Source organism: Coregonus clupeaformis, chromosome 17, assembly GCF_020615455.1.
Source record: "Coregonus clupeaformis isolate EN_2021a chromosome 17, ASM2061545v1, whole genome shotgun sequence".
Lineage (NCBI taxonomy): Eukaryota > Metazoa > Chordata > Actinopteri > Salmoniformes > Salmonidae > Coregonus > Coregonus clupeaformis.
In genome coordinates this window covers 56,208,211-56,223,635 of record NC_059208.1, presented here as the reverse complement: position 1 = coordinate 56,223,635, position 15,425 = coordinate 56,208,211, and the positions used below count along the sequence as shown (strand labels likewise).

General features: G+C 45.2%; 1 protein-coding gene across 3 annotated transcripts in view; it reads right to left on the bottom strand.

Moving 5' to 3' along the window:
• Positions 1-1,297: 1,297 nt before the first annotated feature.
• The window catches only part of LOC121586777 (DENN domain-containing protein 3-like), a 34,349-nt gene continuing 20,221 nt past the window's right edge, over positions 1,298-15,425 (bottom strand). For all 3 annotated transcript variants that reach the window (XM_045226428.1, XM_045226427.1, XM_045226429.1), the window contains 12 exons: positions 14,987-15,171; positions 12,773-13,300; positions 11,414-11,673; positions 10,665-10,835; positions 9,052-9,181; positions 8,744-8,851; positions 6,073-6,215; positions 5,384-5,544; positions 4,912-5,051; positions 4,464-4,582; positions 2,889-3,026; positions 1,298-2,057 (listed from right to left, as the gene is read on the bottom strand). In XM_045226428.1, coding sequence (XP_045082363.1) covers positions 1,857-2,057; positions 2,889-3,026; positions 4,464-4,582; positions 4,912-5,051; positions 5,384-5,544; positions 6,073-6,215; positions 8,744-8,851; positions 9,052-9,181; positions 10,665-10,835; positions 11,414-11,673; positions 12,773-13,300; positions 14,987-15,171 — 2,284 coding nt within the window. In that variant the 3' untranslated portion in view covers positions 1,298-1,856. The remainder of the gene's footprint in view (positions 2,058-2,888; positions 3,027-4,463; positions 4,583-4,911; positions 5,052-5,383; positions 5,545-6,072; positions 6,216-8,743; positions 8,852-9,051; positions 9,182-10,664; positions 10,836-11,413; positions 11,674-12,772; positions 13,301-14,986; positions 15,172-15,425) is intronic.

Below are 15,425 nucleotides of genomic sequence, written 5' to 3'. Positions count from 1 at the left end.
AGCCAATATGGAGAAACTCTATATGAACATCAACCAGAGCACACAGAGCACAGTAGCTAGGTCCCAAATGGCCTATTCCCTATATAGTGCACTAATCTAGACCAGGGCCCGGTTTCCCAATAGCATCTTAAGGCTAAATTCAACTTAGAACCATAGGATGCTATGGTTCTAACGATGAACTTAGCCCTAAGATGCTTTTGGGAAACCGGGCCCTGGTCTAAATTAGTGCACTATGTAGGGAATAGGTTGCCGTTTTGGACGCACAAGTGTGTTCAGTCAACACATAACTGCCCGCTTGAGGCCAGATTCATGTTTATACAGCATCTTTGTTTACACATCTGCCCACAAACACACATTAATTATTCTGGGAAGTGATATCTGCCTGTGAGGGGAGGAGTCTACCTGTTCTATATTTGTGTTGGACTAAACTAATCGTATTGCGGTCACCTTATCTGTGGATATAAATGCATGATTCAACAGTGCACTGTGTAATCTAGTCCTGTTATTTTAGGCCTCATCAGTCTTCCGCATTCCTGGATTCAATTACTACAACTCATAGTAACTTGTAGTTATGCGCAAAAGAGATGGCATTTGAGACCCATTGGGTAAATCCCAATCTAGGGAAACCACATTGTAAAAAAGAAATACACAATCCCTAGTCTGTAATCCACAGCTGGATTAAAAATGTGGTCTGTGATTATGCTTCTGTGCTCCATTGTATAAGCACAGAGAGGAGAGGGATTTATATTCGTACAGCTGTGGACAGTTGGAGAATAATAACTGGAACACTGGCATTTGGACGATGATTTCAATGATTTTCACATCTGCTGGTGTGATTAATGAGAGGATTCTCAGATTATGTAGATACGGGCTTCCCTACAGCCACTTTAATGGGATTTAATACAGCTCTGAATAAAGACTGTACTGTATGAAGGCAGACAAACTATTATATCTGATTGAATATTGAATATGGGCCAAGTGGGTTAAAATGTTATAATCCCCAAGGTTATCCAAAAACACCTGGCCTTAGCATCACTGTCAAATCGCTTTATAGAAATAACGTTAAAGATCTTTGGTTTCAGTTAATGCAATACAAAAAAGTCAATTTCATGACGCAGGTTTACAGAGGACAGTTCTGGGATGTGAATTTAAATCTTAGATGTTATACTGTCTCCTGGTGGCAAAATCATATACAGAATACACATAAAACTACTATTTATGGACAATATTTCACTGTTTCATTGAAATGGTTAGAAAATAGTTTGTCATGTTACATGCAGAGCCAAATACATTGAGAGTCTTCATTCCTATATATTTTTTATAATACCAGTAAACAATACAAAAATGCACAGTTTGGGTTTAATGTCTTAAAACATACAAAAAGGTATATTTACAAAAGAAAACACATACATTAAATATACAATACTCATATGGCTGTGTCATTTGTCATGCATCGCTAAGGTAGTACCAATATAAAAAGCTCAGGCTCTTCCTTAGATGCAAATATTAAAATAAGCAGTAAACAAAAAGGTATTTAATTATAGGTTGGACAAATTACGCGCTAAAAAAATCCTATGCAATCGGGTGAACATCCCTTATTTTCCTTTTGGTTCGGTCATCCATCCACAGGCAGTCAAAAATCACGACGAGTCCATTTCCCAACTGTTCACAATAACCTGGGTTAATATGGCACAACTTAACAAAACATTTTTCAACAGAAAACGAAAAATAGTGTTTCTTATTGGACCATTCAGCCGCTCCCTGTTCCAGTCCATTTTCTACAGTTTTGTGCCTAATGTACACAACCCTGTTCTGAACCCCAGGCACCAGCGGGCAGTATTGAATTTCCACTCCAGTTACTCCACTTTCCAAATGGCTATCTTCCCGTCCTCGCGGGCTGCCCCACTCAGCACATAGCGGTCCTCTGCGGAGCACAGTGCCTGGACACAGTCTGTGTGAGCTACCAGCTCCTTCTCCACCGTGTGTCGCTGGGTGTCCACTACGTAGATCTTCCCCCTGGACTTCCCCGAGCTCCGGCCGCGGCTGCCAACCCAGATCTGACAGGACAGGGTAAAAGATGTGATTTTATGACCAATAAGAGACATCTCTGTTTTTAATAAGACATGTTGAATTGACAATGGACAGCATGTCAGAATGCATGATCTACTGTATTATGTAGGCATTATCTACTGTATTATGTAGGCATTATCTACTGTGTTATGTATGCATTATCTACTGTGTTATGAATGCATTATCTACTGTATTATGAATGCATTATCTACTGGGTTATGTGTGCATTATCTACTGGGTTATCTATGCATTATCTGCTGTATTATGTATGCATTATCTACTGTATTATGAATGCATTATCTACTGTATTATGAATGCATTATCTACTGTATTATGTATGCATTATCTACTGTATTATGAATCCATTATCTACTGTATTATAAATGCTTTATCTACTGTATTATGTATGCATTATCTACTGTATTATGAATCCATTATCTACTGTATTATAAATGCTTTATATAATGTATTATAAATGCATTATCTACTGTATTATGTATGCATTATCTACTGTGTTATGTATGCATTATCTACTGTATTATAAATGCATTATCTACTGTATTATGTATGCATTATCTACTGTATTATGTATTAAAAAAAGCAGAAAAGTGGGAAGGGGAACCAAGGCTGATTTGGACCAATGAATACTTTCACTAGATTCAACTTTCACATAATAGAATACCTAAACACAGTACGAACTGTAAGTAGTGGATCTAGTAGTCCAGTAGAGTACTCAAGCAATGCCCGTTAATGGAAACTACAGTAGAATAGAAGCATCTTAATTTTGGGTCTGCAGTGCAGTATGCAGACAGTCTCACCTGGTTTTTGACCTTGATGAGGCAGGTGACGCCTGCACAGTCGGGCAGCTGGATCCTCTGGAAGGGCTTGGTGGGCTCCGCGAGGTGCCACACACACAGCTCCCCTACGTCTATACAGGCCGTCCACAGCTGCTCCTTCTGAACCACATACAGTGGGGGAAAAAAGTATTTAGTCAGCCTGATTGTCATGCTGAAAGACCCAGCCACGTTTCATCTTCAATGCCCTTGCTGATGGAAGGAGGTTTTCACTCAAAATCTCACGATACATGGCCCCATTCATTCTTTCCTTTACACGGATCAGTCGTCCTGGTCCCTTTGCAGAAAAACAGCCCCAAAGCATGATGTTTCCACCCCCATGCTTCACAGTAGGTATGGTGTTCTTTGGATGCAACTCAGCATTCTTTGTCCTCCAAACACGACGAGTTGAGTTTTTACCAAAAAGTTATATTTTGGTTTCATCTGACCATATGACATTCTCCCAATCCTCTTCTGGATCATCCAAATGCACTCTAGCAAACTTCAGACGGGCCTGGACATGTACTGGCTTAAGCAGGGGGACACGTCTGGCACTGCAGGATTTGAGTCCCTGGCGGCGTAGTGTGTTACTGATGGTAGGCTTTGTTACTTTGGTCCCAGCTCTCTGCAGGTCATTCACTAGGTCCCCCCGTGTGGTTCTGGGATTTTTGCTCACCGTTCTTGTGATCATTTTGACCCCACGGGGTGAGATCTTGCGTGGAGCCCCAGATCGAGGGAGATTATTAGTGGTCTTGTATGTCTTCCATTTCCTAATAATTGCTCCCACAGTTGATTTCTTCAAACCAAGCTGCTTACCTATTGCAGATTCAGTCTTCCCAGCCTGGTGCAGGTCTACAATTGTGTTTCTGGTGTCCTTTGACAGCTCTTTGGTCTTGGCCATAGTGGAGTTTGGAGTGTGACTGTTTGAGGTTGTGGACAGGTGTCTTTTATACTGATAACAAGTTCAAACAGGTGCCATTAATACAGGTAACGAGTGGAGGACAGAGGAGCCTCTTAAAGAAGAAGTTACAGGTCTGTGAGAGCCAGAAATCTTGCTTGTTTGTAGGTGACCAAATACTTATTTTCCACCATAATTTGCAAATAAATTCATTAAAAATCCTACAATGTGATTTTCTGGATTTTTTTTCCTCAATTTGTCTGTCATAGTTGACGTGTACCTATGATGAAAATTACAGGCCTCTCTCATCTTTTTAAGTGGGAGAACTTGCACAATTGGTGGCTGACTAAATACTTTTTTCCCCCCACTGTATAGCACACAACACCACTCCATCATCACCCCCATACCATGTCAACGTAGTACAGACTTCACTGATCACAGTAGGAAATATTACAGACTATGTATACAATACATGCAGGGATGGAACATGACACTGGCCAGCCGGGCTAGCAGGCCAGAATTTCTACTAACCCCGGTAACAGTCTGGTCCAAAGTCTGTGCCTTTCAAAAACACAATTTCACTAGCCTGGTAGGTTCTGAAAAGTACTAGCCTCAGCTCGTTTAATTTCTATATTTATACAGACACATAAACCATGACCCACCTCATGGTAGAGAAGGAGGCTGCTGAAGGCAGTGGGGGAGCCACAGAGCTGTTCAGGAAGGGAGATCTTGCGATGCAACGTTCCATTTTTCCACACCTCCATAATGCAGTCTCTGGCACCTGAATGACATAGGAGGAATAACAAGCACAATTATAACAATCAATCTTGTCACATACAGTATTATAAACTGGGTGGTTCGAGCCCTGAAAGCTGATTGTCTGACAGCCGTGGTATATCAGTGGTATACCACGGGTATGACAAAACATTCATATTTACTGCTTTATTTGCCTTGGTAACCAGTTTTTAATAGCAATAAGGCACCTCTGGGATTTGTGGTATATTGGCCATATACCACACCTCCTCTGGCCTTATTGCTTAAGTATAGTATAGCCAGAAGTAATTTTAATCATTTTAAGTACACTATTTGTATGTTTTTATGTGTACTTACAGCACCATAGTGTTCCATTGCAGAGCTGAACGGACTGGAGGCGGTCGCAGGAGAGCCGGAACTGTTTCCTCACCTGTAGTGTGGACACGTCCCACGTCATCACTGTACCCTCCTCACTGCAGGAGTATGTCACCTTGGGGCTGCAACAGGGAATACATGCACAGGTAAAGACTAATGTTACTGATACCCCAGAGAAGAATCAGCCGGTCTATGTTCAGTATGGCACACAGCAGCAAAACACGGAGCGTTTCTTATACAAGTTCAGATTGTCGCTCCCTGTTTCAGTCCATTTTCTTCCGTTTGGTGCCTAATGAACACAGCCCAGGTATAAATAAAGGATGTCATACATTGTACTTAGAGCTGGGACTGCTCATCGATGCCTTTATCATACGCTCCTAAAAAGAAGGCTCGCTCAATTTCTGGGATATCAGTAGTAGCTGTATGTTTGATGCATGTCAACGTCACACCTCACCTGTATTCCTTGCTGCGCTCCCCTAGGGCCAACCCTGTGACCTCACTGCGGTGGTCCGTCAGCTGCTTGTTACAGGACATGCTGCGGGTGCTCATTATGTAAATGACGGAATCCTGGGAGCCAATCCACACCTGCTGACGGTCCACTCCCAGCATGCAGTTCTGAAGAAAACAACATAAAATAACATTAGGAAGATACAGACTGTTATTCTGTATAACCTGTGTGGCTCAGATGGTAGAGCAAGGCACTTGCAATGCCAGGGTTGTGGGTTTGATTCCCCCGGGGGACCAGTACAAAAATGTATTCACTCAGTACTGTAAGTCACTCTGGATAAGAGTGTCTGCTAAATGAGAAAAATAGAAATAACCAGACAGGCTGCCCAGAAGCTTTTTTAAGCCATGGAAGCAAGCTTGATTACCACCGGCTTTTCTCAGGTTTGTTCCAATAAGCAAGTGAATACAAGACTTGGAAGTGTGGCAACAAGTCCTTGATTTCAGACACCACCAGGGGTCAGCAGAATCCCTGGAGTTATTTTAACTGACAAAAAACACTAAATATAGTTCAAATGGGTCAAAGCAGAAAGATGACTAACAGTGGTCAGTGAATCACTGCTGCTTTTTCATACTTCTGTAATTGTCCTTTTCCTTTAAAATAGCGGTCTCATCCCTGTTCCACGTCCATAGCCTTACCACTCGTGAAGAACCCACTTGGACTTGGCTTTGTTGCATGGACCAGCTGGCTGCGTCAAACACCACCACCTTCCCGTCGCTCAGGGCACACCACAGTTTGGGGTTCCCATCACCCTCGGAGTCGGACGATACGCCCAGCTGTCCTGAGAATGTAAACAATATTGATGAAGGTCTGGAACGCCTGAATCCACATTCTGTATGCATCTATTTCTATTGGCCCACAAGCATGGCAGAACATCTCTCACATACTGAACACGTCAATTAGATCCGACTCAAATCCAGTAAGTAGGTCATGGTTTGACTAGAGATATTTAACTATACAGTTAAGGAAACAAAACACCCTGATGAAGACTGTGAAGCTGAAAGGCATAGATTATTCTTTATTTATAATAAATATATATTTTCTAATACATCTTCTAGTTTGTTATGAGCAAAGCTAAATATCTCACACACACACACTGAAGAAGTGTAAACATTCACAGTGAATATCTCTCGCACACACACTGAAGAAGTGTAAACATTCACAGTTACACACAATGGCACGCATAGGGAACTTCTGTCAGATATCATTCATGACCTAGTAAGAAATCAATCCATATTTTCAAATACACTCCAAAACTGTTCTATTTCCTTTAACGGCGTAACATTTATTTTTCAAATCATAATAGGAAAAATAAAATAAAAAACTATAATGTGTCACATCCTCCCTTTCATGGGGAGGAGTGATGAACAGAACGGAAAGGAGGAGGGAATATGACAAACATTAATGACCTACATTTAGACCCTGAGAGCTAGGACTTCAATGGTGCTCTGTGCTGAAGCAGCACTGTTACTAATGCCTAGACGATCATGTCCAGGCCCTGTACCGTTGCCACTACCATGCCACCTTCTAATGGGATACAGATGGAACAGTCAGCGGGAAGGCCTAGAAAAACACACCACTGTCTGTGAGAGGACCAGGGGAAGGAGTAGGACCACTGTCTGTGAGAGGACCAGGGGAAGGAGTAGGGATATTGTGTTAAAGAATGAAGCTGTTGTTGGTTCCCTGATGTCACTAGGTTAAGACACAGGCTCCTTTACACATAACCTTACTGTTAGTTTAGGTGCTGGGAGGATCCTTGCAGGCTAGGGCCTGTTTCTTATCTGCCCAGTCAAAACAACACGTTTTGAGACGTACTATTGAGCCTGAGAAAAAATAATGCTGATTCAAACGATTTATGTTAGAAACATACGTTTCGGATGTAAAATTGAAGTCAGACTTTAACACATCTCATTGTGTAATACAAGTCTGTGTAATATAATATAAACGTTTGTGGTTTGAGTAGGAAGAACAATTTCAGTGATTCTATTGTGACTACTGTATGACTCTACTATCAGTAATCAGCGCATGAAACTAAGGATGAAACTAAGGAACACAACAGGAAGTGGTTGGTGGTGATGCGTTGGGAAAATCTGTGTCTCATTATTTGTTTAAGAGGCAGTAACAAACCTCGGAACCAAAACCGCCTCAGGTCAAGCCTCCTCCTGTAACTCCACACTGACACCATCACACTGACACTGTCCTAGCTGCAGTAGCATGCAGGAGTGTGACAGACCTGGGTTCAAATACTACTTTAAATAATTTTAAATACTTTAGCTGTGCTTGATTGAGCTTGCCTGTTGCAATGGAACCAGTAGAACAATCCCAAGAGTTCAAACCCCGCCCACCTGACACTCCAGGCAGATTAAAGCAAATGCACAAAGTATTTGAAAGATTTCAAATAGTATTTGAACCCAGGTCTGGAGTGTGACATATTTAGATTTTACGTCATTTAGCAGACGCTCTTATCCAGAGCGACTTACAGTTAGTGAATACATATTTTTTTTATACTGGCCCCCCGTGGGAATCGAACCCACAACCCTGGCGTTGCAAACGCCATGCTCTATCAACTGAGCTACATCCCTGCCGGCCATTCCCTCCCCTACCCTGGACGACGCTGGGCCAATTGTGCGCCGCCCATGAGTCTCCCGGTCGCGGCCGGCTGCGACAGAGCCTGGATTCAAACCAGGATCTCTAGTGGCACAGTTAGCACTGCGATGCAATGCCTTAGACCACTGCGCCACTCAGGAGCACGGGGGACCAGCACATATGTTACTAGGACACAGGCAGGACACAGGCAACATGATTCTTGTGTGTTGTTGTCGCGCAATACAGTACCTCGACTGCAGAACACAGATTTGAGGTCTACTACACTCAACACTTTTTTTGTTGTTGTTTTATTTTTACTTTTTTTGTTTAAAATAAATGCACTGTTGGTTAAGGGCTGTAAGTAAGCATTTCACTGTAATGTCTGCACCTGTTGTATTCGGCGCATGTGACCAATAAATTTGGATTTGATTTGATTTGATACTACCATTTAAGTAATGATCTGAGGAGTAGTGTCTGTGAAGGTATGTGGGATGTCCTAGACTGGAGGAGAGTGAGGGTTGAATAGGAAATACCAGCAGCACCTACTTGATCTACTGAGAATACTGTAGGGTGTTTATAGTACTGGGAAATCATACAACAGATATGTAGTGTTACCAGTTTGTTGAACAGGAACTAAATGGTGTCTGATGTCAGCTCTAGTTTGACGCTCCACGTCATGATGTCACCTTCCCTTGAGACTGACAGTGTGCCATAAGGGTTTACCTGGGGTGTAGAGCAGAACATCTACCGCCTGGGGGCTAGTCAGGTCCAGAGATGGGTTGATCTTGTGTTTCAGGGTCTCTGACGTGGTTTTGGGCACCATCATTGGCACTGCTCAGGATGGACAGACAGGTCAGAGGTCAACGTTTGAATTGAACATCTCCTGAGAAGCAAGACACTGTTATAAACATGCACTTTCTGCTAATAATTTCAATAACCTACTGCACAGAACATCGCTTCAACTTTTGTATCTTCTGTTTTTTTTTTACCCTGTTTATTTTTGTCATGCTAAAAGATTAACTTTGGCATACCTTCCAGTTTCATTCTGTCAAAGTGTGCCAACTTGGTTGCAGCAAAAATTGCCTTTTGTGACTGCAGACAGCCAACCACTGCATCCATCAACAGGGCATTGGTCAGAGCCTGCTGCATATACTGGGGGTCCTGAGAGAGAGAGAGAGACAGACAAAGAGAGAGAGAGAGAGAGAGAGAGAGAGAGAGAGAGAGAGAGAGAGAGAGAGAGAGAGAGAGAGAGAGAGAGAGAGAGAGAGAGAGAGAGAGAGAGAGAGAGATAGACAAAGAAAGAGGGAGAGAGATAGAGAGGGAGAGAGAGAGATAGAGAGGGAGAGAGAGAGAGAGAGAGAGAGCGAGAGAGAGAGAGAGAGAGAGAGAGAGAGAGAGAGAGAGAGAGAGAGAGAGAGAGCGAGAGAGAGAGAGCGAGAGAGAGAGAGAGAGAGAGAGAGAGAGAGACATGGTGACATGGTGCTGACGTTGACATGAAAACGGTGACATGGTGCTGAAGTTGACATTAAAACGGTGACATGGTCCTCACGTTGACATGACAACAGGGAGAAAAGGATGAGTAGAATGCAACACGTCTCTACGGCCAGGAGTTTGTAAACAGACAACCTGGCTCTTACACTTACAGTAACTCCATGGCATCTGAACCATGCATTGGTGGAGGCTAGCCTGGCGCCAGATCTGTTTGTGCTGTCTTGCAAACTCCTTGTCTAGTCATTTTCATGCCAGGACAGCACAAACAGATCTGGGGCTAGGCTTGGTGAAGGGAGCAAGGGATGAGGACTTAATAAAAAGAAAGACAGAAAAGGACCCTGGGAAATGCAGTCTTTCCAGTGATAACAGAGAAGAAGACAATATATGAGTGAGATGGGCCAGAAGTGTCCATTTTATTTCATGCAGTTTAATAGCAGAAACGGAAGGCTGGAAAGTAGTGGAGACTTTTGCCTGGCTGAACAATAGAGTCAAGCCCGTATGGAACTCCCCAGCTCCCCCTCTTCCATGGAATGTCAACCACACCCACTGAGCTACAGTACAGTCTGCCAGAGAGGCCCAGGGTGGCATCAGGAAAGGTTTAAGTGCTAACGTTGGCCATCACATCTGTGCTGCTAAAAGCAAAACTCCTCTCATAGTGTACATACTGGGCATACATTAATACATAGTCAGATGCCGAGAGAGAGAGAGAGAGAGAGAGAGAGAGAGAGAGAGAGAGAGAGAGAGAGAGAGAGAGAGAGAGAGAGAGAGAGAGAGAGAGAGAGAGAGAGAGAGAGAGAGAGAGAGAGAGAGAGAGAGAGAGAGAGAGAGAGAGAGAGAGAGAGAGAGAGAGAGAGAGAGGGAGGGAGAGAGAGAGAGAGAGAGAGAGAGAGAGAGAGAGAGAGAGAGAGAGAGAGATGCTACGTCCCAATTATCTCTCCTTCCTCCCAAAGTGTGCATTTGTTCACTTCTATTCACTAATTTCAAAGGAAATGACAGGTATAAGAAAAACTGTAGATACTCCCACTAGCCCATGCCTCCACCAATCCAATGCTTAGATTTGTGGGAAGTAGTGAACGAGTGCACACTTTAGGAAACGTGAGACTATTGGGACAGGGATTAACCGGAAGTTTAAAGTCACATTTTGACATCCTACCTTGTGGTCGTCGGCCATCTTCCGTCCGGCCCACATCTCCTTAACCATGAGGTGCCAGAGGTCAACCTCTGACTTCAGGTTGACCTCAAACGTCTCTTTCCTCAGGGTGGTCTTGATCTTCAGAGACGGGATCCTCAGCAGCAGGAAGGGAGCCGAGGAGATCTTCACCTCCTGAGGTACAACAGCCAACTGGTTACTCACAATTCACTACCTTTATTTTAGCAGGGAGTCCCACTGAGAACAAGGTCTCCTTTTCAAGGGAGCCCTGCATCTCAACACATTACACAACCATTAGCCAGGTCCCAGATCTGTTTGTGCTGTCTTGTCAACTATAGCCTGGTCCCAGATCTGTTTGTGCTGTCTTGCCAACTATAGCCTGGTCCCAGATCAGTTTGTGTTGTATAGCCAACTCCTATGGTTGTAAAGACCACCGATCTGGGACCAGGCTTATTTTTTCACCTAACACCATCTTCGACTTATTCATATTTCTAATAGAATACTTGGTAACAATTTGTATAATGGTCCATAAAGCCATGTATCTATAGTGCCTCATGATAACGGTACATGGCATACACTGTGCTATGGAGTAGACATTAGCTGTACACATCATAAACATTACTTTGTTTGTCTGTTTTATAGCTTAATGTATTCATATAGTAATCTCTATCAAAAAGTCTACTATCATGAATGATATACGGTATATCACATGAAGTGTAGTAGGAACGTAGATGCGGAAGGTCCTAACTCACCTCAATGTCTCTGAACTTGGTTACCTCCACGTACCCGGGTCGTCCTACGGTCAGCAGGAACAGTCGTCTCTGGGTCATGGCGATCTTGCCCACACCGTGGCTGGTCTTGACCGAAGAGGACAGCTTGAAGACACACTCGTTAGCCTCCAGGTGCTCCAGGACCGAGGCCGGCAGGGCCACTTCCTGAGCCTCGGCCTCCGTCTCTTTCCAGAAGGTGTAGAACACTCGGAAGAGCTCTGGATCCACCTGTTTTTGCTGGCCTGCAGGGGGCAGTCTGGGGTTAGGATCGAACAATTCCTGAAACCAGCATTTCTGGGACAATATGGGCATTTGGTCAGTTTAAAGTTACTATACTTCACAATGATTTCAGAAGGTTCTAGCATGGAAAAGAGAAGCTAGCAGGGTTGGGGAAGGAGTTACAGGAACAACATTACACAGCCTTGTTTTGGTTGGCTTGTGGAGCAAGTCCATGGTGTGTGGGTTCACTGGAGCAAGAGACTCACACACTCCACATGTACAGTATGAAGAGTAATGTGAGGTACTAAACACACACTTCCACAAGGCAACTCACAGTCCAATGGACCATTGTACGATACAGCGGAGTCAGAGTCCTGTTTGTAACAGAGCCAATAGAACACATAGGCTGAATTCTATTTTGTCATTCAAAACCAAGACTTCAAGTGAGGAAGTAAAGGAAATAATTAACCAGACTTCAGCCTTGAAGGCATGCTATGTGTGGGTGTGCTTGAAGCTGCACACAGGTTGGGAACCAAACACTAATCTTAAATGCGATCAGATTTAAGACCTGAGGGGATAGTTTATTAAGCAGAATGAACAAAGGCCAAAGCAGCACACACACACACACACACACACACAGACACAGACACACACACACACACAGCAGGGTTGGAGATGGGAACAGCACATCATGCTATGCTTACTTTCCAGATTGGAATTAAGGTAAAATACAGACAGGGAAGAAGCCTTCACCGCAGAGTCACAACCTTGACAATCCAAGCCGCTCTTACAACATTCTGATGGGGGGGGGGGGATTCAATAGACAGATGAATTAGCATGGCCATTCACTACAGGTATTAAGGTATTAACACATCAATCACAGGGACTGGGGTGATTACGGAGTAGTGGCCAAGTATTATCAACTGGATTATGTTCATGATGAGTCCCATACAACAAGGGGCTAATGTAAAACCATCACAAAATGGGTGGAAAATCAAGACTGGCATAAACACACGTCCCTTGGTGAAGACACCCTTCACCAAGAAAGAGACAACCCTCTCTCCTTTACCCTCAATCATTATTTCCTTCTTTCTAAGCTTGGCGTCTGTGTGACTTCCTTACCCACAGTGAGAGCCTCAAACAGCCGGTGAATGGTCGCTTGGTCCTTGACAATCCCAGACTCCTGCACGTGCCTCACAAAGTCCTCCAACTGCATGTGCTTTTTCGGCAGCTGGAACCGCTTGACACCTTCGTCGTCATGGCACGCCCGCTCCCTCTCGTGGTCCCTCTTCACTCGACTAATCAGACGTTTGATCTCGGTTCGGCGGTTAGCTTGTGCCCGTTCCCCATCCTGTAGAGAGTCCACCAGTGCGTTGACCAGCTCGCCAGGGAAGATGTCCGTGTCTGTCTTGTAAAGGTTCTGAAAGTCTTCCAGAGCGTCCAGACGTTTACCAGCCACGGTGTTGACAAAGCCTCGGAGGTAGTGGTAGCAGGCCAGGAGAGAGGAGTCCTCGGAGGCCACCCCGCTGATGGCCTTGCCCAGGAGGGTGATCATCTCCTGGTAGTAATTCTGGACGTAGTGGTAGGCCAGCGGCGGAGGGAACTCAGGAAGCTTGAAGCATCTCACTGGCTTCTGGGGAAACTTCAGACCTATTAGGGTTCGATCACAAAGGTTTTATGAACTGAGAACAGCATTTCTTAGACGAAACCTTAAAGCAGTTGGCCAATCGTCCTTGGTTGGATCTTAAAGGTGGCAAACTCAATAGTAGTGGTCAACTACAACAGGGTTTCTCAACTTAGGTCCTGGGGAGTACCCCGTGTGTGCAGGTCTTCACCTCAACCACTTAACACTCATACTAAAACCACTCAATCTAAATTCAGAAATCACAAAAGATAACTATTCGCATCGACAAGTACCGCACACCTGAACCTACAGTTGTCCATCTGAATTTACCGCTGTCCACCTGAACCTACAACCTACAGCTGTCCACCTGAACCTCCAACCTACTGCTGTCCACCTGAACCTACAACCTACCGCTGTCCACCTGAACCTACAACCTACTGCTGTCCACCTGAACCTACAACCTACCGCTGTCCACCTGAACCTACAACCTACTGCTGTCCACCTGAACCTACCGTTGTCCACCTGAACCTACAACCTACTGCTGTCCACCTGAACCTACAACCTACTGCTGTCCACCTGAACCTACAACCTACTGCTGTCCACCTGAACCTCCAACCTACTGCTGTCCACCTGAACCTACAACCTACTGCTGTCCACCTGAACCTACAACCTACTGCTGTCCACCTGAACCTACAACCTACCACTGTCCACCTGAACCTACAACCTACTGCTGTCCACCTGAACCTACCGTTGTCCACCTGAACCTACAACCTACTGCTGTCCACCTGAACCTACAACCTACTGCTGTCCACCTGAACCTCCAACCTACCGCTGTCCACCTGAACCTCCAACCTACTGCTGTCCACCTGAACCTCCAACCTACTGCTGTCCACCTGAACCTACTGCTGTCCACCTGAACCTCCAACCTACTGCTGTCCACCTGAACCTACTGCTGTCCACCTGAACCTACAACCTACTGCTGTCCACCTGAACCTACCGTTGTCCACCTGAACCTCCAACATACTGCTGTCCACCTGAACCTACCGTTGTCCACCTGAACCTCCAACCTACTGCTGTCCACCTGAACCTACCGCTGTCCACCTGAACCTCCAACCTACTGCTGTCCACCTGAACCTACAACCTACCGCTGTCCACCTGAACCTACAACCTACTGCTGTCCACCTGAACCTCCAACCTACTGCTGTCCACCTGAACCTACAACCTACCGCGATCCACCTGAACCTACCGCTGTCCACCTGAACCTCCAACCTACCGCTGTCCACCTGAACCTACAACCTACCGCTGTCCACCTGAACCTACAACCTACCGCTGTCCACCTGAACCTACAAACTACCGCTGTCCACCTGAACCTACAAACTACCGCTGTCCACCTGAACCTACAACCTACTGCTGTCCACCTGAACCTACAACCTACTGCTGTCCACCTGAACCTCCAACCTACTGCTGTCCACCTGAACCTACAACCTACCGCGATCCACCTGAACCTACCGCTGTCCACCTGAACCTCCAACCTACCGCTGTCCACCTGAACCTACAACCTACCGCTGTCCACCTGAACCTACAACCTACCGCTGTCCACCTGAACCTACAAACTACCGCTGTCCACCTGAACCTACAAACTACCGCTGTCCACCTGAACCTACAACTTACCGCTGTCCACCTGAACCTCCAACCAACTCCTGTCCACCTACCACTGTCCACCTGTATCTTCTTGAGGGAGGTATACATGAGGGGCCCCACCAGGGACCTCACACCCTCCCCCAGGTTGGGCAGGCTGGCCCCCAGCCTCTTGCTGAGCCGGCTCTCTGGGCTGGTGTATTTACGGGCCAACTCCTGCATGGTGGGCCGTCGCGGAGACTCTGTCATGGACCTCAGCCTGGGGAAGAGGACAGTGGTGTAGGGAGAAGTTGCCCTTAGTTGCTGATCTTAGGTCATTTTAGCATTTCCCCCGCTAATGCTTAAGGTTAGGATTGGGGGAGGGGAAGCCAATCCTAGATCTGTAGATCTGTACCTAGGGGAAACTTCACCCCGGCGTGAGGATAGACGTCAGGGGAAAGGCTGTGCTTATACCAGGAATGGACCAACTTGGGATGTGTGTATGAAGATACAGTACTGCAGTGTTTCCCAATC